Source organism: Saccopteryx bilineata, chromosome 1 (genome assembly GCF_036850765.1).
Source record: "Saccopteryx bilineata isolate mSacBil1 chromosome 1, mSacBil1_pri_phased_curated, whole genome shotgun sequence".
NCBI classification, from domain to species: Eukaryota; Metazoa; Chordata; class Mammalia; order Chiroptera; family Emballonuridae; genus Saccopteryx; species Saccopteryx bilineata.
Window position 1 is genome coordinate 330,371,268 of NC_089490.1, and position 27,727 is coordinate 330,398,994.

General features: G+C 37.7%; 1 protein-coding gene across 2 annotated transcripts in view; it reads right to left on the minus strand.

Moving 5' to 3' along the window:
- Window positions 1-27,727, minus strand: part of NAALAD2 (N-acetylated alpha-linked acidic dipeptidase 2) — a 74,914-nt gene that overhangs the window by 34,057 nt on the left and 13,130 nt on the right. The window contains exons 3-12 of one of the 2 annotated variants that reach the window (XM_066253689.1): window positions 23,303-23,489; window positions 20,921-21,022; window positions 18,807-18,932; window positions 16,192-16,378; window positions 11,721-11,814; window positions 10,620-10,718; window positions 3,885-3,970; window positions 3,502-3,621; window positions 3,316-3,398; window positions 409-472 (exon numbers count right to left, since the gene is read on the minus strand). In XM_066253689.1, the coding sequence (XP_066109786.1) occupies window positions 409-472; window positions 3,316-3,398; window positions 3,502-3,621; window positions 3,885-3,970; window positions 10,620-10,718; window positions 11,721-11,814; window positions 16,192-16,378; window positions 18,807-18,932; window positions 20,921-21,022; window positions 23,303-23,489 (1,148 nt within the window). The remainder of the gene's footprint in view (window positions 1-408; window positions 473-3,315; window positions 3,399-3,501; window positions 3,622-3,884; window positions 3,971-10,619; window positions 10,719-11,720; window positions 11,815-16,191; window positions 16,379-18,806; window positions 18,933-20,920; window positions 21,023-23,302; window positions 23,490-27,727) is intronic. The other variant, XM_066253690.1, reaches the window with a different exon arrangement.

The window sequence follows — 27,727 nt, forward strand, 5'->3', positions numbered from 1 at the left end:
ATGTACTGTCTCTTAGGGGGAGTTTGGCACAGAAAACAGTAAGGCTACAGCATTCATTCCCCATTCATTCATTCAATCAGATAGCAGATAGCAAGGCATTAGACTAGAGCATGTCAGTATCTAGTAAGCACTGACATTTATCTAGAGACAACTGTAATGCAGGGAAAGTTTAGGACACATAAATGTCACGTCAGATTCAAAAGAAAGTCTGTAGTTTGTGCTCACCTCAAATTTGTTTCAATACAGAAAGTATTTCTCTGTGAAATAATTCTCCTAAAATACTTTAGCCAAATTCTTTTAATACCTCTATTAGAAGAATGTAGAGTTTTGAACAGGAATCCAAGATAGACAAACGGTAAATATTCTTAAGAAATTAGGATCAGTAACTTAGCTATGAATCAAATTTACCTTCTATTGATGAATCTGAGTTGATGTAAGCAATGCTTCTCTCCTGGAGTGTTTTTGCATTCTCCTATAGTTGAAGACAAGTTGTCAATTCACAGTATTTACAATTGTGGGAATGTAAAAAAAAATAAGCCAATTAATTTAGTATAAAAGTGGTCTGCAAATACTTTATGAATCATGTACCTATGCCTTTGACTATAATTTCTGAAGAGTGCTGATAACTGGTTGGTTGACAACAACATTAATGGAATTAAAATAAGAACAAGAAACAGGATGCTGTAGTTATTGCTCATAACATTAGCAGGGAGCCCCAGAAAAAAAGTCTTTTCAAAGTGTGGTACCTTGACTCCCTGAACCAGAATATGAAGGGGTGAGGCTCCCAGATTCTGGGCCCCGCCCCAGATCTACTGAGTAAGAATTGCTGAGAGTGAAGCCAGGAAATCTGGATTTTCTAAAAGATGTCCTTGGCAATCCCTGCATGTACTGAAGTTAGAGATCCAGTGATACTGGAAATTTAAATATATCATTTTAACAGGAAAAAAAAACAGAAAACAAAAGTGAAAAATAGAAAATTTCATTTTTTTAATGAGAAGATATGATGAAAAAACAAAAATGAGAAGAGGACAAATAAACGAGAGGGAGTGAAGGAAGGCCATTACGACAAACAAGACTGACTCCCTCTAGCTCACCCACACTGCTCAAGAAAGATACAGACTAATGCCACACACAGATGGGAGTATGCTGAGAGCACCCATTACTTCTCTCTCTTTCTAGCTGACTACCTTACAAGACCATGTTATAACAAACATTCAAGCTGAGAGGTTGAGGCGCAAGTGAGGACTGGCAACTCTGTACTTGCGCACACAGGCCAGATGATAGTTGTCTCTGCTGTAGATAAAATATAGAGTCAGAGTTTCCATTATTCTCCATTTAATTAGAAATTAATTTTTTTTTTTTTTTTTTTTTTTTTTTTTTTTTTTTACAGAGAGAGGGATAGACTGGGACAGAACAGGAATGGAGAGATGAGAAGCATCAATCATTAGTTTTTCATTGCAGGTTGTAGCACCTTAGTTGTTCATTGATTGCTTTCTCATATGTGCCTTGACGGTGGGCCTTAAGCAGATCGAGTAACCCCTTGCTCAAGCAGTAACCTTGGGTCCTAGCTGGTGAGCTTTGCTCAAACCAGATGAGCCTGTGCTCAAGCTGGCGACCTCGGGGGTCTCAAACCTGGGTCTTCCGCATCCCAATCGGACGCTTTATCCACTGCGCCACGGCCTGGTCAGGCTAGAAATTAATTTCTTTAATCACTTAAAGTATTCTGTTGAACATGATGAAAAATCTGATAGAAAACTAGAAACTGTTGAAATTCTCTTTTAATCCACATTTATTTAAATTAATACAAAGTATATTATTTTATATCTTTGATTTCTTTGATCTTTATTTCATGCTGCTTAAAATTATAGAAACAAGAGACATGTATTTATATTAATATATACATGTATTCACATGAAATTATTTATTTCTAAAAGTAAATGACTTTAATGAAATTTGATTTATCTAGTCAACTTCCAAAATGCATGTTTGTAATACCAATGTAATAGTAAACCTTTGCAATATAAACGGAATTGAGAGGATAACTGTGTGGAATTGAAAGGATAATTGAAAGGGGATTCTCGGGTTACAACATATGAGTCTCGACATATGAGGTTTCAAGTTTATAACTCTCACTCCCATAAAAACTTAAAAAAGTTGAGATGTGAGTGTTTCGGCTTATGCTGTTAACGTGGTACCTATGGTCTATGTGGGCAAACTAATTTGGTTGCACGTGATGGAAGAATATGCAGTAATGTGGGATGTGAGTGAGGGAGTTGGTGTCCCCCAGTATGCTTACCTACGCCATATTGGACTGTTAAAAGCACAAATGTTCCGTTCATGTTAGGGTAGGGTGTGGTTTGACTTATACCAAAATTCAGGTTAGGTCACTGTCGTAGGAATGGAACTGTGTTGTAACCCAAGGATCCCCTGTATGTGATTTTACCCCCATACCAATTTGATTCGCATTATTTTAAAGGAAGAGAAAATGAGTCAGGAGGAAAGCATCTGGAGAACTAGAACCAATATGAAGAAGTATATGACATGTTCAAAACAACTCTGTCAAGTCTAGACCTATAAAAAAAATCTGGACCTACAAAAGATACACAGAGGATGACAGATGGAGAATAAGGGCTTATATAGTACACCTGCTTTTATAAGAATTATGAGCTTACCTTGTAAACTTAAGAACTTAGAGTTACTCTGCAGAGAAGCTAAGGGAAAAAGACGAAAGAAGGAGGCCTAGGAAAGACACTTAGAGATAAAGCATTAAAAGCCAGTCACACAAATGAAAATCATATATGAAAAAAAATAAATCTTGGAAATTCTAAAGCAAGGCAATTTACTAACATAATTCTACAAGACCCTCCCATACTCAACAATCAAACACTTGTGGGAATGCGAAAATATCCATATGGCTGCAATTTTATATGGAAACGATAAACATGAAATTATAATCAAAGTCAAGTCGTCTTAATAGAATATCTTACGTTTTATTACATAGAAGAATTCCAAGGAAACTTCAAAAATTGGAAAATTAACTCCAGGGATTTGTTTGAGTTTTTAGATAAGCCATTCACTTGCCAGAAACAGCTTACTAGTCTTGACTATTTGCTGACCCCATAGATTTTATGTGATTCTGTTTTGCCCAACTGATGTGAAAGTAAAAACCAAACTCGAGTTCTTAAACTCTCTGAAGTCTTTCTCCAAATTAAAACCATATTAGGCAATGGAATCAATCTGCTTGTGAACATCCTGAGATACATACCTTTGCTCCCTGTTGACTAAGAATATAAGCACTTCCCTTGTCTTTCTTACCTCAGCCCATTCTGTGGAGCCCAGAAGTCCAAATTCTTCTGCATCCCAGCTGGCAAAAATGATAGTTCTTCTAGGTCTCCAGCCTATAATCATTGTTAATACACACAGTTAGGAACACCTCCCTAAAAATAAAAGACAATTAGTGAGTTGCTTTTTGTCATCATCTACCAGAGAAACATTATTTACCTCTACTCATCAGTTTTCCAAAACTCTGAACAATTTCTTGTAAAACAGCAGTGCCAGTGGTTGGGTCAATACCTCCAAACACCCAGGAATCCCGATGACCTCCCAGAATAACATACCTGTCTGGAAAAGAATGTGTTTGAAAGAAGTATAACTTTGAATGCATTTTAAATAGTTTTAAGTTATAATTTTTAAATTAAACTGTCTCTTAGCTTGAGTTTCCATCACAGAAAGAAATCAACACTAACTATAAGAAGGTAGAGTCTTCTTTTATAAAGTACAATTTTTAAAAAATCAAATTTAGTTGTTTATACCAGCCAGAAAAAAAAAATCAGCTATTGAGTAAAATTTATCTTCTACTACTCTTTAATAGTTCTTTGACTCACCAGGTTCCACAGATCCTCTGATAGTTCCAATTACATTGTAAATCCTTGTAATTTTATTGATGTTATGAACATGCATTTTAACCTTCCTAGAATTTCAAAGGGAATAAATTATTTTATACAGAGCATATGTCTAACAGGTTTCTTCTATTAGAAATAGAAGATTCAGAATCTTCTATTATAGAAGATTCTATAATAGATCAATGAATTTTCATATATCCACTACTTAAATTTAAAAAATTGTTACTGAACCATTTGCAAGTAACTTGCAGATATCACGACATTTTACTCCTAAGTACTTAAACATGCATCTTAAAGTAAAATTATTATTTTTTTGACTGAGATAGAGAGTCAGAGAGAGGGACAGATAGGGACAGAAAGACAGGAGGGCAGAGAGATGAGAAGCATCAATTCCTCTTTGCACCACCTTAGTTGTTCATTGATTGCTTTCTCATATGTGCCTTGACGGGGGGGCTACAGCAGAGCAAGTGACCCCTTGCTCAAGCCAGCAATCTTAGGCTCAAGCCAGCAACCTTGGGCTTCAAGCTAGCAACCTTTGGGCTCAAGCCAGTGACCATGGGGTCATGTCTATGATCCCATACTCAAGCCAGCAACCCCGCGCTCAAGCTGGTGAGCCTGTGCTCAAGCTGGACAAGCCCACACTCAAGCCAGCAACCCTGCGCTCAAGCCGGTGAGCCTGTACTCAGGCCAGACAAGCCCACACTCAAGCCGGCAACCTTGGGGTTCTGAACCTGGGTTCTCCACATCCTAGTCTGAAGCTCTATTCACTGTGCCACTGCCTGGTCAGGCCAAAGTAAAATATTTTAAACTGTCAATATTTTATATTCCTCCTCCCTATAACTATATTGATATTAAATTTTAAAATATTCTATTATTCAACATGTCTTGAGTATTCATTCTAAAATGTTAAATATACTCTACTTACGTAATTATAAAAATAAGGTAGACAGCCATTACATATTTATGGGAAAGTAGGTCTTTTCTTTTTTTTTTTTTTTTTTTTAATAAATTTTTATTAATGGTAATGGGATGACATTAATAAATCAGGGTACATATATTCAAAGAAAACATGTCTAGGTTATTTTGTCATCAAATTATGTTGCAAACCCCTCGCCCAAAGTCAGATTGTCCTCCGTCACCCTCTATCTAGTTCTCTGTGCCCCTCCCCCTCCCCCTAACTCTCTCCCTCCCTCCCTCCCATGTCCTCCCTCCCCCCCCACCCTTGGTAACCACCACACTCTTGTCCATGTCTCTTAGTCTCATTTTTATGTTCCACCAATGTATGGAATCATGTAGTTCTTGTTTTTTTCTGATTTGCTTATTTCACTCCTTATAATGTTATCAAGATCCCACCATTTTGCTGTAAATGATCTGATGTCATCATTTCTTATGGCTGAGTAGTATTCCATAGTGTATATGTGCCACATCTTCTTTATCCAGTCTTCTATTGAAGGGCTTTTTGGTTGTTTCCAGGTCTTGGCCACTGTGAACAGTGCTGCAATGAACATGGGGCTACATGTGTCTTCACGTATCAATGTTTCTGAGGTTTTGGGGTATATACCCAGTAGAGGGATTGCTGGGTCATAAGGTAGTTCTATTTGCAGTTTTTTGAGGAACCACCATACTTTCCTCCATAATGGTTGTACTACTTTACAGTCCCACCAACAGTGAATGAGGGTTCCTTTTTCTCCACAGCCTCTCCAACATTTGCTATTACCCGTCTTGTTGATAATAGCTAATCTAACAGGGGTGAGGTGGTATCTCATTGTAGTTTTGATTTGCATTTCTCTAATAACTAATGAAGCTGAGCATCTTTTCATATATCTGTTGGCCATTTGTATCTCTTCAAAGTAGGTCTTTTCTAATGTGTCTTTGTATTTACATTAATTTCTGCTATTTAATAATTTTCTACAGGATTATTGACTTAGTATTATCAGTTAAAGAGCTGGCTGAGTCTGACCATAGAGCATCAGACTAGGACATGGAGGACCCAGGTTCAAAACCCCAAGGTTGCTGGTTTGTGCCTGGGCTCATCCAGCTTGAGTGCTGGCTCACCAGCTTTAGCATAGGAGTTGCTGGCTTGAGTGTGGGACCATAGACATAACACCATGGTTATTGGCTTGAGCCCAAAGGTCGCTGGCTTGAGTCCAAGGTCACTGGCTTGAGCAAGGGGTCACTTGCTTTGCTGTAGCCCCTCAGTTAAGGCACATATAAGAAAGTAATCAATGAACAACCAAGGTGCCACAACAAAGAATTGATGCTTCTCATCTCTCTCTTCCTGTCTTTCCCTATCTGTCCCTCTCTCTGACTCTCTCTCTCTGTCAAATAAATAAATAAATAAAAATCAATGAGCTGGCTCAGTGCAGCTCGTAAGAAGCATAATAAATGGTTACATGGGAGTTTGGCAAATGCCTGTTAATATGTACAAGACAAACCAATAAAGAAACTTCCAGGCCATCACTGTTGATTCTAATTTGGGGAGGCTTTTCAATATTCATTCATGAATTACAATCAACCAAATTGGAAATCAAGGCAAAACACAATCAAGCCCAGACAGGAAAAAAAAAATGCCATTCCCTTTACATGAATCCAAAATGACATGGGAAAATGTCTATTTTTCATAAGGAAACGAAAGTCCTTATCTATGGGGGAGTGGGGAGATAGAGCCCAGCAGTTTCTAATTTTTGGTTCATTTTTGGATGGAAGAACTAACAAGCTGTCAAAATCTATATGTTATGAGTGTAGATTCTGTTTTTTCTCTCCAAAAGGATACTGAACTTCTGAATACATATTTAGTTTATATGCAGTATTCAACCAAAAATGCCTTTGGGGAAAACTAACCAATTCTTTTTTTCATTTTAAAACATTAAGGATTTATTTTTGCTGCTGATAAAAATAGCAAAAATCAAAAACATTATATAGCATGTGTTTATTAGTTAGAAACTCAAATTCATTAATATTATATCATCAAATGAAAAAGAATGTAACAATGAGGAATGCAAAAAAAATCTATTAGATAAAATTAAACATTTTTTGTAATGAAAATGAACAGAGGCCCTCTGTTCAGATTATCAGAGGAGCTCATCCCCAACTTTAATCTTCTGTCCTGGTTTTTAGCACCACTGACTCCACAAATGCCTTTATATCCACTAGTTCCTATTATCACTTCAAGCTCACCATGTTCCAAATAAACTGAACTCTAGAATCTCGGCTCCACAGGGCAGGAATTTTTGCCTCTTTTGTTTCTGCTGAATTACCAGGACCCAGAATGGTGCCTGGGGTATAGTAAATGCTCAGTAAATATTTGTGAAATGAATAAATATACTCCTGTAAGGAAAAACTAAGAAAGACCCTAGCTCCTCCATCAGCATTACCTCTGCCTATCATTGCCTTTTAACTAGACAATATCATAGCTCTGTAGAGACAGAAATTAACTTACAGAGATATGATAGTAGAGCAGAAAATTTACGTTCCTTGAAATGCACAATCTGTCTAGTAACCATTCAATGGATTGCCTGTCCCAATGTGAAAAAAATCAGTTTTTCTGCTACTAAGTACCTTCATTTGAGCAATCCTGATGAGCTGATGTTTTGTATTAACTTTGAATTTTCCTTTGAGCCAGTTTTTGTTTGTTTGTTTGTTTGTTTGTTTTTAGCAATAAAGAGACAGACAAATGGGGACAGACAGAAAGGGAGAGATGAGAAGCATCAGTTCTTTGTTGTTGCACCTCAGTTGTTCATTGATTGCTTCTCATATGTGCTTTGACTGGGGGACTCCAGCTGAGCCAGTGACTTCTTGCTCAAGCCAGAGACCTTGAACTTCAAGGCAGCAACCTTTGGCTCAAGCCAGAGAACATGGGGTCATGTCTATGATCTCACACTCAAGCCAGCAGCCCCACTCTCAAGCTGGCGACCTTGGGGTTTCAAACCCAGGTCCTCAGCATCCCAGGCTGACACTCTATCCACTGTGCCACTGCCTGGTCAGGTCCTTTGAACCAGTTTTAACTCCTTTCAGGTACCTTTATTAGTTAAATACAATTTTGGACACATGTTCATTTTATATTTGTATGAGAATTATGGTTTTACTTTTTTTAAATCAATTTTTTTTTTTATAATTTTTAGATCCCAATGAGATGTACATGGATTCATCTCATAGACCAGGTATGGGCAGCTTAAACCCAGACATATCTTCTTTTAACTCTTAGAAGTGAATACCAAGTATCAGTAGAATTCTAACTTTGCTGACTGACTGTATCAATAAATTTTTTCTACTTAGTGTTTTGTGTATGTTTCTGGTTTGCTTATGGCAGATAAGTTATTCTCCAATTGTGGAAGCAATGGCTAGAAATTTAGTTTGATGTCCTGTCATTTGGTCACCTCTATAAACAGATTATTAGATTATCAAGATTTCCTTTGGGTGAGATACGACAGAAAATATGTCTTTTAGTAATTTTATTTACCTGTGTATTTGTCCATTTTGTGCTCAAATCAATTAAGGGTTCTCTGTCCATGGAGAAGGATATCAACCTTTTGATGTCTTGACCAGAGAATTTTTGTTTGAGTTTTCTCTTGAACTGTGACTAAAATTGTAGAACTATAACTATATATTTTTCTCTTTTTCTGTGTCTATTTCTGTTTTTAAATAAAAAGACCTTTATCTTTTTATATATGTTTTCCTACTTCTAGAGGGTATTAATAAATTAGATAATAAAATATATCAAAAGGACTCTGTTCTGATTGAATTATAGAGATAAAATAAGCACTTATGTAAAAATTCTAAAATTTCTATAAAATAAGAAAATTGAAATTATAATACTTTAAAATATCTGAAATTTAAAAAAATTACAGAAACCAAAATATACTCTTAAGAATCCCAAGTTCACACTGTTAAGGTAAACTGTCAGCAAACAAGACTGATTTAATAATTTTGGTTTAATAAAAATCTCTTTATCTTCTCTGATTTACCAGTATTACACTGCCCTTTCTCTTTCAGAGAAATCAAAATAAAGTTCTGGTCAAGCCTTGCTGTTTTATAACTCTGTTCAAGCTGATCTCTTTAGATGGCATTTCCTGCCTGCCTCAATCCAGTAGAGAATTTACTCTTTTTGTAAAATTAAACTCAAAGACAATGGCTGAAAGTGCAGGGGCAGTGGATAGAGCACTGGTTCAATCCGGCTTGGCTCCATCACAGGCGTCTCTGGCTTAATCCCATGGGTGCCAGGTCAACCCCCAAGGATGACAGTTCAACACCTGTCCAGGGTACATGTGAGAAGCAATCAACGGCACAACTAAAGTGGAACACGTGTTAATGCTTCTCATCACTCTCTTTCTCAAAAAAAAAAAAATTTGAGAGAAAAACAATTAAGCTTAGTGTATACATACCTTTTATTACTCCTCCTCAACAGTGCTATGAGTTAATAATAAGTGTGTTGAGTCCTACAATAGTTACATGCTTGTTCAGTTGACTCAACCCACCCATGTAGTGAATGATCAATAAGAGTTTCCTCCTTTCCCTTAAATCAGCCTCCTGTTTCATGTTAGATTCAGGGAAATGTGCTGTGGCTGCCAGAGTGTAACTATTGAAGGAGCAGGAACAGGGAGTGCTGACAGGAACAGGAAGTGCTGGCTGGAACAGGGAGTGCTGATAGGGCCCCTGTGAGGCTGAGAACAAAGAAGTTTATGTTTGAAATTCGCCACTAAGCTAAACCCAGCCTCTGTTGCTATGCTCCAGCCCCTGTTGCTATGCGACCTCCCTAGCAAATAGCTAACTGCCACATCTGCTTCTGTATAATGCTTGCTCACTTAGGATATATAAGGACCTAGCTGTAAGCACCAGGTGCGACTCCCGTTTGCAGCTTCTTGTGAGTACGGTGTCTCCAGACATCTTGGGAGTTCGCCCCTGCGCAGGTTAAACTTCGCCAATAAAGTACCATCTAAACTCCTGAAAGTCTCTGATGTTTGTTCTCGTACCCGGTGGATGCAACATTTCACAAGTTAGCTTAGTGTTTCACATGCATAATGTTTTGAAAGTAATAAACTTTTAAAACTTTAAGTGAAAAGGGAAATTAAAATATTGAACCTTCCCTGGCTGGATAGCTTGATTGGTTGCATGTTGTCCCATAGGCTAGAGGTTGCTGGTTCAATCCCTGGTCAGGACATATATAGGAGCAGCTCGATGTTCCTGTTTCTCTCTCTCTCTCTCTCTCTCTCTCTCTCTCTCTCTCTCTCTCTCCCCTTGCCTCTCTCCAAAATAAATAAATAAATAAACAAAGAAAATATTGAATCTAAATCTCAAAAGTCATAATTTTTGAGATTTTATGAAATAAATGTGATATCACTACTGGAAGAAATGAGATACATTATTCTATAGTTACTTTTAAATATTTTTATTGATTGATTTTAGAGAGAGAAAGAGAGAAAGGAAAGGAGAGAAAGATGGATTTGTTTTTCCACTTATTTATTCATTAGTTGATTCCTATATGTGCCCTGACCAGGGATTGAACCCACAACTTTGGCATATTGGGACAATGCTCTAACAAACTGAGCTACCCAGGCAGGACTACAAGTACTTCTTAAGTTATATAAAATGATTAATTATTCATTCTAAAAAAATGAGAAAAAGAAGATAAGCAAAATATAACTGATAGAACAGTTATCTTGACATTTTTCCATTGAACATATCAAACTTTTCCAGGCTATTAAATTAACATGAAATTACCTGAAGGAATTATTCCCTGTGAAGCCAGGCCCAACATTGTAATCTACATTCAGACTTCCTTTCCAGCTGTCATCTGGTGAAGCTGTTCCTCCCATATGGCTGTCAAGAGAAAATTAAAATGATAAATAAAGTCTAAGCAACACAATTTCTTAGCAAAAATCATGAATTGTGATGATGAGCTTTCGTACATTTAACAAACACTTATTGGGCATTTACTATGTACCAGGTACGGTCAGAACTCCCCGTGTGGGGCTTACATCGTAAAGAGAGAGACTTGACTGAAACACAGAAGCAAAATGTTTAATGTGTTAGTGAGAAGAGTTAAGAAGGTTAAAAAAAAACAAAATAGGGAAAAAGAAAATCTTCAGCTTTTTCACTTTTGACTTTAACTATTTATGTAAGGATGTATTAGGTCCAAAAAATAAAGATATGAAGCACATGGCTGTGCTAAGGAAAAGAAATTAATTTCTAGAGAACCTGCTCATTCCATAGTAGGCATTCATAAAGCAATCATTAAATTGTGTTGGCATAGACATTTTTATTAAACATAAGTTAGGAGATCTGAAAAGAAACATCAATTATAGAATACATATAATAGCAAACATTAATTGAATGTTTACCATATTCTAGATACTTTACATGCATGATCTTGTCTACTTCTTATAATAATCCTATCTGAGAGAAACTATTTCTGTTCACATTTTACATATAAAGAAACTGAATCAGGGAAAGATTGAGTAAATGGTCCAAGCTCACACATCAGGTAAATTGTGGGCATTATCATATTTTAAAAATCCAAGCTAAGTACAAATATTAGAGGAATATCTTAAAAAATCCAACTACCTGAAAAAATCTCAAATCTGTATTTTTAGCTTTGGACATAGTTTTGCTTTTGAGACTCTCATTTGGAGCAAAAAGATTGTTTTCTCAGGCACTAAACTGACTGCATTTATGGGGGAAAGGGTATGCTCTGTTATTCCTACTTCAGGAGCTATTTAGATTCAAGACTTTTCACCTAATTAGGTTACATTAGTTTTAGAAGAAAAAATGAACACATTAGAACAAAATATTTTAATCTCTTATCCAACAAGAGAACTTTACCGTAATAATATTTCTGCATCATTATAGCCAATGGGGTGTACAGGGATTTGGGGCATTCCCACTCCTTCTTCAACATCGAGTCTAAAGGTGTACTCTGCAAGAAATCAATTGCATAAAAAGAAAACAATCAAAGAATCTGAGCCACGGGTGTAAAACACTTTTTTTATCACTATTGAAGATTTGCTATACATTTGACATTATATTCAAAATTAAAAATTCCCCCCAAACCAATGATTGTTTTACCTAATATGGTCTACTTACTTCAACAGTAAGAAATTTAATAATTTTCATTCTAATTTAAAATTAATTATACCCTGGCTGGTTGGTTCAGTGGTAGAGCATCGGCCTGGCATGCAGGAGTCTCGGGTTCGATTCCCGGCCAGGGCACACAGGAGAAGCACCCATCTGCTTCTCCACCCCTCCCCCTCTCCTTTCTCTCTGTCTCTCTCTTCTCCTCCCGCAGCCAAGGCTCCATTGGAGCAAAGTTGGCCCGGACGCTGAGGATGGCTTTGTGGCCTCTGCCTCAGGCACTAGAATGGCTCTGGTTGCAACAGAGTGCTGCCCCAGATGGGCAGAGCATCACCCCCTAGTGGGTGTGCCGGGTGGATCCCTGTCAGGCGCATGCAGGAGTCTGTCTGACTGCCTTCCCGTTTACAACTTCAGAAAAATACAAAAATAAATAAATAAACAAACAAATAAACAAATAAATAAATAAAGTTATAGGTATTGTAGATTCCCAAACTTGTTTTGACATTTGATATAATTCTCTTGAATGTTACAAGAATATTTTATTTTTTCAAGGATATCTTGAATCCTTAGAGAAGTTTCAGTTAACCAAATGTCTGAAAAATTTGTCCCATATTATGAAACTACAAATAACTGTAAAAAAATTAAAAGGAATTCAAGAGAATTTGGGATTAAGTGATAAAGATCTCATTCAAACATAATATTCTCATTTAAAAAAGGCTGAAAAATACTGTCAGGCTTAAAAACTCCCTTGGGACTTTGACTTTCAATCAAAATAAAACTGTATAGCACCAAAACACCTATTTTAGAAAAAAGAAAGTTTTCAAACAAATGACATCAAATTCTACCTTACAAAATTAGAAAACAAAGATAAACAAGGAAAAATCAGAGAGAGGACATAATAAAGATCTAGGCACAAAAATAAGAGATAGGAAACAGAAAAAAGGCAGCGATTATTGATAAACTCAAAGATGGTCCCTCTGAGAAGATTGATAAAATTGATAAATCTCTAGGAAGTCAGGTCAGGGAGAAAAAACATAAATTGCTTATATCAAGAATAAAGAGAATATGTCTCTAGTACCTGCAAACAAACAAACAAACAAAAAGAAAGAATATTATTAACAATTCTGTGCCCATAAATAACTTAGGTAAAATGGAAAAATCTTGAAAGACAAAAACTATCAAAGCTCACTCAAGAATAAATAGATAACCTAAACAGCCATATAGATATTAATGAAATTGAATTAGTAGTTAAAAGCATTCCTACAGTCTGACCAGGCACAGTGGATAGAGTGTTGGACTGAGATGTAGAGAACTCAGGTGGGAAAGCAATCAATGAACAACTAAGGTGCCGCAACGAAGAATTGATGCTTCTCATCTCTCTCCCTTCCTGTCCATCTGTCCCTCTCTCTGTCTTATTTGTTTTTTGCAATAAGGCAAAAAAAAAAAAAAAAAAAAAAAAAGCATTCCTATAAACAAAACTTAAGTTCTGGATGGATCTGCTGGGGAATTCTATTAAACATTCATAGATAAAAATCAAACTCATCCTTATCAACTCAAATAAAAAGTGAAGGAGATAGTCACCAACTCGTTCTATGAGGCCAACATGACTGATGCCAAATGAGATAGATATTACAAAAAAATAAATCTATAAGTTGATATTCCTTATAACTAAAGACTAACTTTTTTTTTTACAGAGACAGAGAGAGATAGACAGGAACGGAGAGAGATGAGAAGCATCAATCATAAATTTTTTGCTGTGACACCTTAGTTGTTCATTGATTGCTTTCTCATATGTACCTTGACCGTGGGGCTACAGCAGACTGAGTAACCCCTTGCTCAAGCCAGCAACCTTGAGTCCAAGCTGGTGATCTTTGCTCAAACCAGATGAGCCCATGCTCAAGCTGGCGACCTCGGGGTCTCGAACCTGGGTCCTCCGCATCCCAGTCTTATGTTCTATCCACTGCGCCACTACCTGGTCAGGCTAAAGACTAACATTTTAACAAAACTTTAGTACAAGTCTAGCAATATACCAACAATATATAAAAGGATAATGCATTGTGACCAAGTGGACTTTATCCCACAATGGAAAGGTTGGTTTAACATACAAAAATCAATCTGTATAACTTAACAAAAGCAAATAATAACTTATAATCATTTCAATGAATTCAGTAAAAAGCATTTGATAAAAATCAATATACATTTCTAGATACATGTGTTAAAAACTCTTATCACATTACCAAAGAAATGAACTTTCTCAATCTGACAAAAAGAATCTATAAAAAACATACAGATAATATCATACTTAACAAAGAAAGACTTGTCCTTGGGGCAGCAACAAGGCAAGGATATCTGCTCTACCAACTTTTTCAACAAATTACTGAAAGTACTAGCCAGTGTAATAAGGCAATAAAAAAATAATAATAGGAGGCATCCAGATTAAAACCTAATGTTTTTATTTGCAGGTGATATAATCATCTGTGTACACTGATGGACTGTACAAAAACCTACCAGTACTAAGTAGTGAGTTCAACAAGTTTGCCCAATACAATATCAATACATTTCTTCTACAAATAAAATAGTATCTATTTCTATTTACTAGCAGTTGGAAGCTATTTAAAAATTTAAGATAGCATAAAACTATGAAATGCTTATGGATAAATATGAAAATAGATAGGCATGGTCTATACAGTGAAACTTTCAACATACTAAGAGCCCTGGCCGGGTGGCTCAGTATATAAATCATTGTCCCTACACAATGAGGTCACGGGTTCAATCCCTGGTCAGGGCACATATGAGAAGCAATCAATGAGCACACAACCAAATGGGAACAACAACTAAGCGAAACAGTGCATTGATGCTTCTCTCTTTCTCTCTCTCTCCCTCTCCCTTCCCTTTGTTTTCTCCCCACCACCAAATCAATGAAAAAAATTAACATAAACATGCTGAGAGAAATTAAAGAGTAATTCAATAAATGGAGAATTGTATTATATTCAGGGATCTGAAGATTCAAAAATGTTTTAAGATAGCCGTTCTCCCCAAACTGATTCAATCTCTTAACCTGTCAGGAAGTGTGTGTGTGTGTGTGTGTGTGTGTGTAAATAGGTAAGCTCTTTCAAAGTTCAAATGAAATTGACCTAAAGTAGTCACATAAACTTTAAAAAAGAATTTCACTTGGAGGACTCACATTTCTATTAAAATATAATATTAAAAGGATTTAACATACTAAGTGTTGGTAAGGACATAGCAATTAGAACACTCATACTCTGCTGCTGGATTGCGAAATGGTACAACCAGTTTGGAGAACAATTTTAAAATTTCTTAAAAAGTTAAACATTCCTCTACCATAAAACCTAGACATTTCATTTTTATGTATTTACTAAGAGAAATGAAAGCATACATAAAAATAAACTTGTATACAACTCTTTAGAGCAGTTTTATGTGTAATAGCCACCAAACTGAAAACAATCCAAATTTCCATCAACAAGTAATCAAACTTGTATATCTACTCAATGGTATACCATTAAGCAAAAAATATAATTAATTATTAACACATATCAATATGGATGGACCTCAAAATACTTACATTGACAGGAAGCAGCTCAGTGGCTGTCTAGGGATTAGCAGGGAGGGGGCAGGAAGGGTTGAGAGGAAGCCATTATGAAGATGGGAGGACACTTTTGGGTCATGGATACCTTCATTATCTTGATTGTGGAGATGGGTACACAGATGTCAAAACTTTTCCCACTTTACACAGTAGATAACACCAAAATAGAAATGTATGATCTAAAGACATCCTCCCTTCCCCATCAAGGCATGTACAAGAAAGCAATCAATGAACAAGTAACGAGCTGCAATGATGAATTGATGCTTCTCATCTCTCTCCCTTTCTATCTATCTGTCCCTATTTGTCCCTCTTTCTGTCTCTGTAACAAAAAAAAAAAGAGCACATTACTTCAGATTTGAGGATCTGTGTTTCTGAACCTCCATTCTGCTAAAAGGTAGAGAACTGAATCGATATTCCTTTTTCCATGTCCACACCTCAGGAAAATTTAAAACTAAAATAACACAAGGGAAATGTCTTTGAATTCCTAGCAATAGCAATTCAAAATATTATCATTGTACACAATTTAAATGTTGTTCTGGATACTTGCTTTCATGCCTTTTATAAGGTCAAGTACTACTTTTGCAAAAATGGGTAGACCGTGACAGGCTCATGTATTACCTTTAGCTGGATAGCCTGGAGTGAGCGGATCACCAGCACCGTTCAGATTTAGCACATTCCCTCTCTGGGCTGCAGATCCAGGAAGGTTCCATCCTTTGGGATATGGCTGTACCTCAGGGGCAGAGTAGTCAGCTGGATCTGAGTACAAGATGATTCCTATGGCTCCTGCTGACATGGCATTTTTAACCTGCAGGGGCAATGTGCAATCCATGATGTAGCAATGGCAAATGATTGACTTATCTAAGAGAAAAACAATTTAATAATGTAAGGAATTTTCGATACTTTTTTATCATGCTGTTGTTACTCATTTACATAGTTCTCTTTGCCTGGAATATAATTTCTCTGTTGCTAGACCTAACAACCCTCATTCATTCTACACAACTCCAAATAAGCTATCACTTCTATGAAGCATTCTATTGTTCCTCAAACTGCAAAATTAATGTCCCCCTTCTTTGTACTTCTATATTGTGTACATATTTTTATTTGAGATGAATAAAAGTATTTTAAAATATATTTTAAATATCCTTTCCCCCTAGGGTTAGGATTCTAAGAGATTAGTGTTATAACTAGTACTCCCATTTTGTAGATAAGGAAAAGCTGGCACAGAGGGTGTTTATGAGAACCTAGACCAGGGGTAGTCAACCTTTTTATATCTACCGCCTACTTTTGTATCTCTGTTAGTAGTAAAATTTTCTAACCACCCAGTGGTTCCACAGTAATGGTGATTTATAAAGTAGGGAAGTAACATTACTTTATAAATTTATAAAGCAGAGTTACAGCAAGTTAAAGCATATAATAATAATTACTTACCAAGTACTTTATGTCGGATTTTTGCTAAGTTTGGCAGAATAAATCTTTATAAAACAACTTACTATAGTTAAATCTATCTTTTTATTTATACTTTGGTTGCTCCGCTACCACCCACCATAAAAGCTGGAACGCCCACTAGTGGGCCGTAGGGACTAGGTTAACTACCACTGACCTAGACCATATTTTAATCACTTTTAACTGTCCACCTTCAAAACCTGGCACATCAGCCTGACCAGGCAGTGGCCTAGTGGATAGAACATTGGATTGGGTGTGGAGGACCCAGGTTTGAGACCCGAGGTTGCCAGCTTGAGTGCAGGCTCATCTGGTTTGAGTAAAGCTCACCAGCTAGGACCCAAGGTCACTGCTTGAGCAAGGGGTTACTCGGTCTGCTAAAGGCCCACGGTCAAGGCACATATGAGAAAGCAATCAATGAACAACTAAAGTGTCACAATGAAAAACTGATGATTGATGCTTCTCATTTCTCTCCGTTCCTGTCTGTCTGTCCCTGTCTATCCCTCTCTCTGACTCTCTCTCTGTCTCTGTAAAAAAAAACAACAACAATAAAACCTGGCACATCACACAGTAACTACTCTACATTATGCGTGGAACTAAACTAATTTAAATTTCTATACACGACAGTCATAGTACGTGAAAAGTTACCCTCAGTGGTTTTGAAAACATTTTTTTATAATGCAAACTGACCATGAAAAAGAACATTTACCCTATAAGATACTGAAAAGAGGAATAACCATCAGTTTTAATCAACTAAAATACTCCAATATTCAGAAAGCAACTGTATATATTAGTGTAATCTTTCACAACTTTTTGAAGGGTAATCAGATGATGCCTATCAAAATTTTGAAATAATACATAATATTATTCAGACATTCATCTTCAAGGACTTTATACTTAAAAAAAATCTTCACACAAAGGTTTAAATACATATTGACAAAGATTGACAAGATGATAATTTACAATAGACTTATTTGTAATAGTAACACATTTAAGACACACCAAGCATCTGTCAATAGAGAAGTGGTTAAATAAATTGGTTATTAATTCTGTGAAATATTATTATATCTAAAATAATGAGGTTATTTACTTAATAAACAGTTACAAAAAATACTAAATATGAGTGCTTTTAAACATAAAGTTATTTAATCCTAATGAGGAGCCTAAGAGATTGGTGTTATTATTAGCACTTCCATTTTATATATGAGGAAGCACTGGGATGGAGAGGGTAAGCAGCTTTCTAACAGTTAAAGATACAGAGAACGGGAAACCCAGTCTAGACCAGAAGCCAGGTTGTATGGATCTAGAGTCCTATACTGTTAACCATGAGTTATTGCTGAACACTCATGAGTTATTACTGAGTGAAAAAAATAAAATTATACAATATATAGGGTGTCATGCCCTGTTTGTTAAAAAAAAAAAAATAACATGTAAAATGAATATAGAGACATATATTTATATTTCGCAGAATTAGGTCTGGAAAGAGCACTTAAGATAGATTATTATGTCTAGGCAATAAAGTTGGGTAATACAGGTAAGCTTTTCATTTTTTTTTGTTTATATAAATTTCCTTTAATTAATAAAAAAGCAAATATTGCTTTGGTAATAAAATTGTAGAAAATAACTCCCCTTTCTAGAAGGTGTGGTAACATAAAAACGGGATTTTCTGTGCAACCATGGAAATAACAAAAATACATATATAGTCAAAGCAATTTTGGAAACTGTGATGTAAGATGTTCATTTACATTTATAGAAAATGTTTCCTTCCCTCTAGAAAAACAAAGATACCATACTTTATTTCCTCTAAAGATTTTCCCATATCTGGCGATCACAATCTTTCCCGTGCAGTTTATGCCCATCTCTCTTTCCAGTTTGAAAAAATCTTCAACACGGGCATAGTTTACATATACAAGATCCCCCTATAGGGAAAATGAAAAAGAAAAACAATACATAATACTGCTGTAATTAGAGAGAAACCTAAAGAATATGTTTACCCCACCTGGGAGCATTATGCTAATAAGCAAGTCAGAGAAAGACAAGGACCATATGATTTCACTCATATATGGAACCTAATGATCAAAATGAACTAACAAGCAAAAGAGAGACAGACTCATAGAGAGCAGACTGACAGCTGTCAGGCGAGAGGGGTGGGTGCTGGGTGAAGGGATTGGAGGGATTGAGCAAGAAAGGATACAAAAAAAGAAAACTCTTAAACACATACAACAGTGTGATGATTACAGGGAATGGAGGTAGAGGAGAATATGGGGGAATAAATGGTGATGAATGAAGACTTGACTTGGGGGGGTAAACAGAATACAGTGTACAGAGATGTGTTGTAGAATTGGGCATCTGCCTGGCCAGTTGGCTCAGCGGTAGAGCATCGGCCTGGCGTGTGGGGGACCCGGGTTCGATTCACGGCCAGGGCACATAGGAGAAGCACCCATCTGCTTCTCCACCCCCACCCCCTCCTTCCTCTCTCTCTCTTCCCCTCCCGCAGCCAAGGCTTCATTGGAGCAAAGATGGCCCGGGCGCTGGGGATGGCTCCTTGGCCTCTGCCCCAGGCTCTAGAGTGGCTCTGGTCGCGGCAGAGCAACGCCCCGGAGGGGCAGCGCGTCGCCCCTGGTGGGCGTGCCGGGTGGATCCCGGTCCGGCGCATGCGGGAGTCAGTCTGACTGTCTCTCCCCGTTTCCAGCTTCAGAAATATATATATATATAAAGAATTGGGCATCTGAAACCTGTATAATTATGTTAACCAGTTACCCTGATAAATTCTATTAAATAGATAGATAGATGATAGATAGATGATAGATAGACATATAAGAAAACTATAAAAAAGTTATCTTTTCTGGCTTGGGTTTAACAAATAGATCCACGTTAATTCTGTATAGTCAGAAAATATTTCAATATGCTCAAAAATTTTAAAAACGACAGCATGTAAAACATTTTAAACCATATGTTCTATTTTGAAGAAGTTATCAGTGTATACTGAGTCACATGAAATAGGATAAATAAAAGTCCTTTTAAAATCCCAACTATGTTTAATTTCCTACAAGATTTCATTGACTCTTACAATTTTGCTCAGACCTAATATGTTTATGATATTCCTTTTTCCACACTTGTATATTTAAGGGCTTGACAGACATTTAAGGGCATTTCAGCTTAAATGTTCATCTTAAAACTTCAGTGTGATCTATCAAATCACATCTATAAGTCTGTAATAATGTCAGGCTATGATCAAAGAAAAGAAGCTTGTAAAAACATTTACTGTCCTTACAGAATTAAAGGCACATTCAGCAGTTTCTTTGTTATTTCAAAGCAATGGCATGTGCCCTATCATGGAATAATTTTATGTATTTATTTTTGTTCTTTTTCTGGTATTTTTTCTTTTTTTTCTTTTTTTTTTTTTTTTTTTTTGTATTTTTCCAAAGTTGGAAACGGGGAGCCAGTCAGACAGATTCTCGCATGTACCCGACCGGGATCCACCCGGCATGCCCACCAGGGAGCGTCGCTCTGCTACAATCAGAGCCATTCTAGCGCCTGAGGCAGAGGCCACAGAGCCATCCTCAGCGCCTGGGCAAACTTTGCTCCAATGGAGCCTTGGCTGCGAGACGGGAAGAGAGAGACAGAGGAAGGAGAGGAGGAGGGGTGGAGAAGCAGATGGGTGCTTCTCCTGTGTGCCCTGGTCGGGAATCGAATCCGGGACTCCTGCACGCCAGGCTGATGCTCTACCACTGAGCTAACCGGCCAGGGCCTCTTTTTTTTTTTTCTTTTAAGGTAGTGAGTACATAGCACTGAACCTCAAAGATCAGCATGTGTGATCCTCTTAATCTCAATTTAGTTCTCCACATAGATTTTATATAACAAAGAAAGTTTTAAAGAGATAAATGAGAAACTGTCTTTTATTTACCTCTGGCGTGCCTTGGGCTGAGAAAGCATTATATGGTGGTACAATATTTGTAACATTCTCATATCCATCTGGTGGTGGCTCAAGGTATGATGTTTTAAAAACCTAGCAAGCATGAAGTTAGAAGAAGTTTTGTAGATTGCTATTAAAGACTAATGCATTTTGCCCCAAGCATACACTTAAGATTAAGCATCCTGAAACTAGGTTCTATAATTAAATGGATAAATCCCAGTAACAATAATGAAAGAGGATTTTATCATTGTTATTGTCTTCAAAATGGTAGAATCTTCTATAAATACACGCAATTTTAGGTAACTAAAAGCTCCCATCTGAGGTAGAAAAATGGATCTGAATGTGGCACTCCTGTGATTTTCCTATTCCTTTCAGCTTTTTGTGGGGGCCCCTTTTCTTTCAACTACATTTATGATGTTTCCCTGTGTTTTATCCCCAGTTCAGTGCCAGCCTCATTTTATACTCCCCTCCTAAGCAATTTCATTGACTCTTACAATTTTCCCCATACCTAATATATTTGTGATATCCTGTTTTCCAGATTTGTATATTTAAGGGCTTGACAGACATTTCAGCTTGATGTTCAAACTCGACACGTTAAGCCTTGAACTTTTATCTTCTCTCACCCAGGGCCTGCTTCTGCATTGCCGTCTGCTATTTTCGCATCATTAGCTAGCCTCCCACACTAGACACCCAGGGATCCAACTGAACTCTATCATCACCTCCTTCTTCCAATCGTAACCAAGTCCTGCCAACACTAATTCCCATTTCTCAAATCTATTCCTTCTCCTCATTCTTGCTGACATCTTAATTCAGGGCATTATCATCTTTTACTTGAACTATCTTAGACTTTAACTTTAACTCTTTACTTAATCTAGGTCTAATCTGCCAACTGCCCAAACTATCTAAAATGCCTTTTTAGCCACACTCTTTCATTGTCTAGGACTTGTTGGTGGTTTCCATTGACTGAGGTTAAATTCCTAGCTCTTCAGGACAGTGTATAAGCCATTCTGTGACCTCTCCCCAAAACATAAACAGTTGACCTTGAACAACATAGGTTTGAACTGTATAGGTCTCCTTATATGAGGATTTTTTTCAATAAATAAGAACAATACTGGAAACATATTTTCTCTTATGACTTGTTTAACATTTTCTTTTCTCTAGCTTTCTTTACTGTAAGAATGTAGTATATAATACATATAACATAGAAAATATATGTTAACTGACTATGTGATCAGTAAGTCTTCTGGTCAACAGTAGGCTAATAGTAAAGTTTTGGGGAGTCAAAAATTATACATAGATTGTAGGTTGGCCCTCCTCACCCCATGTTCTTCAGGAGTCAACTGCATCCTGATTTATCCTTTATCATGCCTCTTTTGTTTTACATTTTTGAAATACAAAAAAATCTTTAAATTTCCCCCAATACTACTAAACCAGTATATGTCTCCAAGCTTTGCCAATATTTTCTCTTCTGCCTAGAATTGCCTTATCTGGCTGTTTCATGTGATTAGTTAACCCTTTAGAATCTTTCATGACTCACATATCAACTTTCAGAAAGCCTCTGACTTCCAGGGTGGTGTGAACCAAAAAGGGGCTCATGGAGAGTAACCTCACAGGGCAATCTGGTCATCAACTCCTAACTGGACAGGTCATGCTAGGTGGTCACACCCTAAACACACACCTTTTTCTTTATCTTTAAAAAAAGGTTTATTATTCCTTTTAAATACAATGTTCATTTACATATGTCTTTGTAAAAATAGGCATATAACTTTTTAGTAAAAGGTTTATCTTTAGCTTAAGCAAGTCCTGTCCGTTGTTCTGTGCATATTGGTTAACACACCTTTGAAATAACCACCCTCAAAAGAGCACATAACCTGTTAATTATCCTGTAACTCAGTCCCCACTTCGTTTTCTCCCACCTCCATTAAATCTTCCTGATGTTCCCTCCTTAATTTCAAACGTGTGAAAAGCTACAACCTGGAGTATGTTATCAGTTTGCCTAAATAAATTTACTCTTATAAAAATTCTCTACAGGTTTGGGTATTCTTACATCGACATTGAGCCAAGTGACACTGTTCACTCTAGATAAAGTACCCTAATCATACTCTTCACAGCACTTAATACGATGATTGAAATGATATGTTCTCATGTCTGCCTCACCTTATTTAATTAAGCAAAGGAACCAAATCCTAGCATCATTCTGGGCTCAGAACCTAGCACTGTGCCTGATACATAATAAACATGAATAATTAGTTTTTAACTATTTAACGTATCTAGAAAATGAGTTCCATTGTACTATTAACAAATTTATTTTTACTTGACCCTAAATTCCAAATCACATGAAAATGACAAGAAGTACCAACAATTCTACATCACCTCAATTCCCTGTTCATCCATGACTGATATATAGTTGGTATTTGACTCATTAGGGTAAGATAGGAGAACATCATAATGAACCAACTTGGCTGAGTCCAGTCCAAACTTCTTCCACTGGGATTGGATTTCTTTGGCAAGCAGTAAATTTTGTTCTGTTCCTGCCAGATGAGGGAGCTTTGTAAAAGAGCTAAAATGAAAATAAAATACAAAGGGGAGTTAAAGACTACTATATTTGGAGGATGTGCCTAAGAACTGTTCCAGATGCATTATCTTGTAGGCATTAATGTTATTTCTGTATCAGAGATATCAAACCCAGGCAGCATTACCAATTTTTAGACATGCCAATGAGGACGACCAGAGTTTGTCACCCCAAAATGTGCCTTTTGGGATATTAATGTTTTGGGTTTTTTTTGTATTTTTCTGAAGCTGGAAACGGGGAGAGACAGCCAGACAGACTCCCGCATGCGCCGGACCGGGATCCACCCGGCACGCCCACCAGGGGCGATGCTCTGCCCACCAGGGGGCATGCTCCGCCCCTCCGGGGGTCGCTCTGCCGCGACCAGAGCCAGTCTAGCGCCTGGGCAGAGGCCAAGGAGCCATCCCAGCTCCCGGGCCATCTTTGCTCCAATGGAGCCTTGGCTGCGGGAGGGGAAGAGAGAGACAGAGAGGAAGGGGGGGGTGGGGTGGAGAAGCAAATGGGTGCTTCTCCTATGTGCCCTGGCCGGGAATCAAACCCGGGTCCCCCGCACACCAGGCCAATGCTCTACCGCTGAGCCAACCGGCTAGGGCCATATATTAATTATTTTGAACTGGTTATTTTCAAGAAATAAAAATCTCAGAAAAAAAAAAACCTTAGGCCTACCTCCTTACTGCCTAAAAGAATTTAGCTGGAGGACCTGCTTCAGGAAGGGAGAGATCACAGGTAAGTCTAGTTCAATATGAACTAAGTGTGACAGACAAGTGGAAACCTAGCAAGGCCCATTGGATCCAAGCCCACTCTGTGTCCACTGCTAACGACGGCCAGAAGACATGTACCAAATACTTGCTTTTCTATTTCCGTGTGACTTGCCTTCCTGCCCTTTGAAGTCCCAACCACAAATGCCCCTTTCTCCTCAGCTCCAGACGGAATACAGGCCTCACCTGCCAGGTCTGTCCTCAGGCCTCTAGTCTCAAGGAACCCCCTGTATTCATATGTATTAAATCTGTTTATTTTCTCCTGTTAATCCCTCTCATGTTAAATTGATTTTGAGTCCAGCCAGAAGACCTTAGAAAGGTAGGAGGAAAATTTATTTTTCTGCCCCACCCCAGTTTTTAAATGCTGGTGTGTAACTGCAATTTTTACACGAGGCTCCCCTAGAAAGGAACACGTTCCATGGTAAAAACATACAGTCAGCAGGGGCCCAGGTAGAGCAAACACCCTGGACCGATGGCACGCCTCAGCCCCAGTGGTGCGCCTTTGTGCTGCCCACCTGTGAGTGCGGACATTTTGAAAAAAAAAAAAAATGTTTGCTGGAGACCAGTCAGGGAGTCTATGTAACATATATACCTACTGTTGTTTTATCATATTGTATGCAGTTGTTTATTTATCTCATTAAAGATAAAGTTCATGAACGTCTGTGTTTATAACCCCTCCTGCTTAGTTCCTGCCTGTGATCTAAGAATTATACAATAGAGGTTCATTGAATTGAATTTGAGCAACATTCTCTTGGTAACATTATTCTTAATGTGATTGACTTTGCTTGAGGTTGGTAATATTTTTAAACAGTTTCCCAAATCCCTCCCCCCATCCGTAGAGCAATAATACTTTTGTACATTGTCAACCATAGGACAACCAAAAAGAAAAAAATTAACCTTCACTGAAAACTTACCATGCCAGGAATTTGACCAAGTACTTTCACATGGACTATCTCATTTAATCTTCACAACCTTCTTCCATTTGAAACAGGTAGAATAAAATGTTCCCCAAAATTCCTCCATTCAGTCAAGCCCTTCCCAAACTATGGCAGTTATCAATAGGTAGGTAGCTTTAAAACAATGGTTCAGGAACTAATCTGACTCTTTTTAACTTTTTTTTCAAAGATATAAAGCCAAGCCATAAATCACAGAGACAACTTTAATATCTTGTTGGGAAAGTCCCTTCCAGCATCCCATAATAAGTGCTGCATAATCCCAGAAAGCTTCATTCACTTCTCTGACATACCTGGACATCAGTATTCACAAACCTGAATATCTGTGTTCCAAAAACAAAAAAGGGAGAGAGAAATTTGCTAATCTACTCCCTAATTGGTTAATCTGTGTCCTCAAGCCATAGGGGTGTAAAACCTGGGACCCTATCTCAGTATTCTCACCCTCTGCAGAGCCTCAATAAATCTGCCTTTGTTTTTATCCATGTCCCAGGTCTAAATACTTTTATGTCAGGAGACAAGAACCTAAACTCATCAGTAACACATTGTTCCCATTTTGAAAATGAGGAAAAAAAGAATACTTAAATAACTCATTCCTAGCTGACCATATGGTGGCACAGTGAATAGAACGTCAGACTGGGACACAGAGGACCCAGGTTTGAAACCCCAAGGTCGCTGGCTTGAGCGCAGGCTCACCATCTTGAGCACAGTTGCTGGCTTGAGACCCAAAGTCACTGGCTTGAGCCCAAGGTCATTGGCTTGAGCAAGGTGTCACTGGCTCAGCTGAAGCCCCTTGGTCAAGGAACATACGAAAAAGCAATCAGTGAACAACTAAGGAGCTGCAACAAAGAATTGATGCTTCTCATCTGTCTCCTTTCCTGCCTGTGTGTCCCTATCTGTCCCTCTCTTTCTCTCTCTCTGTCTCTGTCACAATAAATAAATAAATAACTTGTTCCCAATTTCATAACTATTGAACGCCAAAACTAGAATCTGCAGATTATATTTGTTTTAACTTAATAAAAAGTGATTATTTTAAAAACATCTATCCTGCCTGGCCAGCTGGTGTCGCAGTGAATAGAGCATCGGACTGGGATGCGGAAGGACCCAGGTTCGAGACCCCGAGGTCGCCAGCTTGAGGGCGAGCTCATCTGGCTTGAGCAAAGAGCTCACCAGCTTGGACCCAAGGTCGCTGGCTCCAGCAGGGGGTTACTCAGTCTGCTGAAGGCCCACGGTCAAGGCACATGTGAGAAAGCAATCAATGAACAACTAAGAAGTCGCAACGCGCAAAGAGAAACTGATGATTGATGATTCTCATCTCTCTCCGTTCCTGTCTGTCTGTCCCTGACTATCTCTGCCTCTGTAAAAACAAAAAACAAACAAAAAAAACACATCCATCCTATCATATTTTTCAATGGCTTAAAATCCTTCTCTAGCTCCCTCTACCTGCATTATAAGTTTATACTCCAACATGGCACGTGGGGCTCTTCTTCATATCATCCACCTTCCTGGTTCATGTTCCACCATTCTCCTTATAAACTTTTCCACTCTAGTCCTGACCAGGTAGCTCATTTGGGTAAAGAATTAACCCAATATACCAAGGCTGCAGGTTCAATCCCTGGTCAGAGTACGCACAAGAATCAACCAATGGCCTGACCAGGCGGTGGTGCAGTGGATACAGCGTTGGATTGGGATGCGGAAGACCCAGGTTTGAGACCCCGAGGTCACCAGCTTGAGTACAAGCTCATCTGGTTTGAGCAAAACTCACCAGCTTGGACCCAAGGTCACTGGGTCGAGCAAAGGGTTACTTGGTCTGCTGAAAGCCCACGGTCAAGGCACATATGAGAAAGCAATCAATGAACAACTAAGGTGACACAATGAAAAACTGATGATTGATGCTTCTCATCTCTCTCCATTTCTGTCTGTCCCTATCTATCCCTCTCTCTTTCTCTCTCTCTGTCTCCATAAAAAACAAACAAACAAACAAACAAAAGAATCAACCAATGAATGCATGAATAAGTGGAACAACAAATCAATGTTTCTCTCCCTTCCCCTCTCTCTCTAATATCAATTAAAAAAAGTTTTTACACATACATTTAATATTTCCTCTACTCTATCTCATCTGGTCTATTCATTTCTCTCCTGAAGTGACCACCTTGTAAGCCTTTGTTCAACAAGGTCTTCTCTCAAACATAAAAGTCCTATTTACCTGATTCTCCCTCTGTCACCACTTCTAGTCATCACCCTTCCCTCCTGCAGGCTATTAGTTATTAGGACTCCTTAAGCATCAAGCTACTTGGTCAGGACTTTCTTCTCTCTAGCATTAAATCAAAACTGCATATTACAGATATTATACCTTTACTTGTAAAAAAAAAAAAAAAAAACCCCAAAAAAACAACAACAAAAATACTTATTATAGACCAAAATTTTTTTATGACAGAAAAAATTCCAACAGTGACTCTAGAGCTATATAATTTCTACTTTATATCATTTTAAATTGTTGCATTTTCCACAGTGAGCAGTT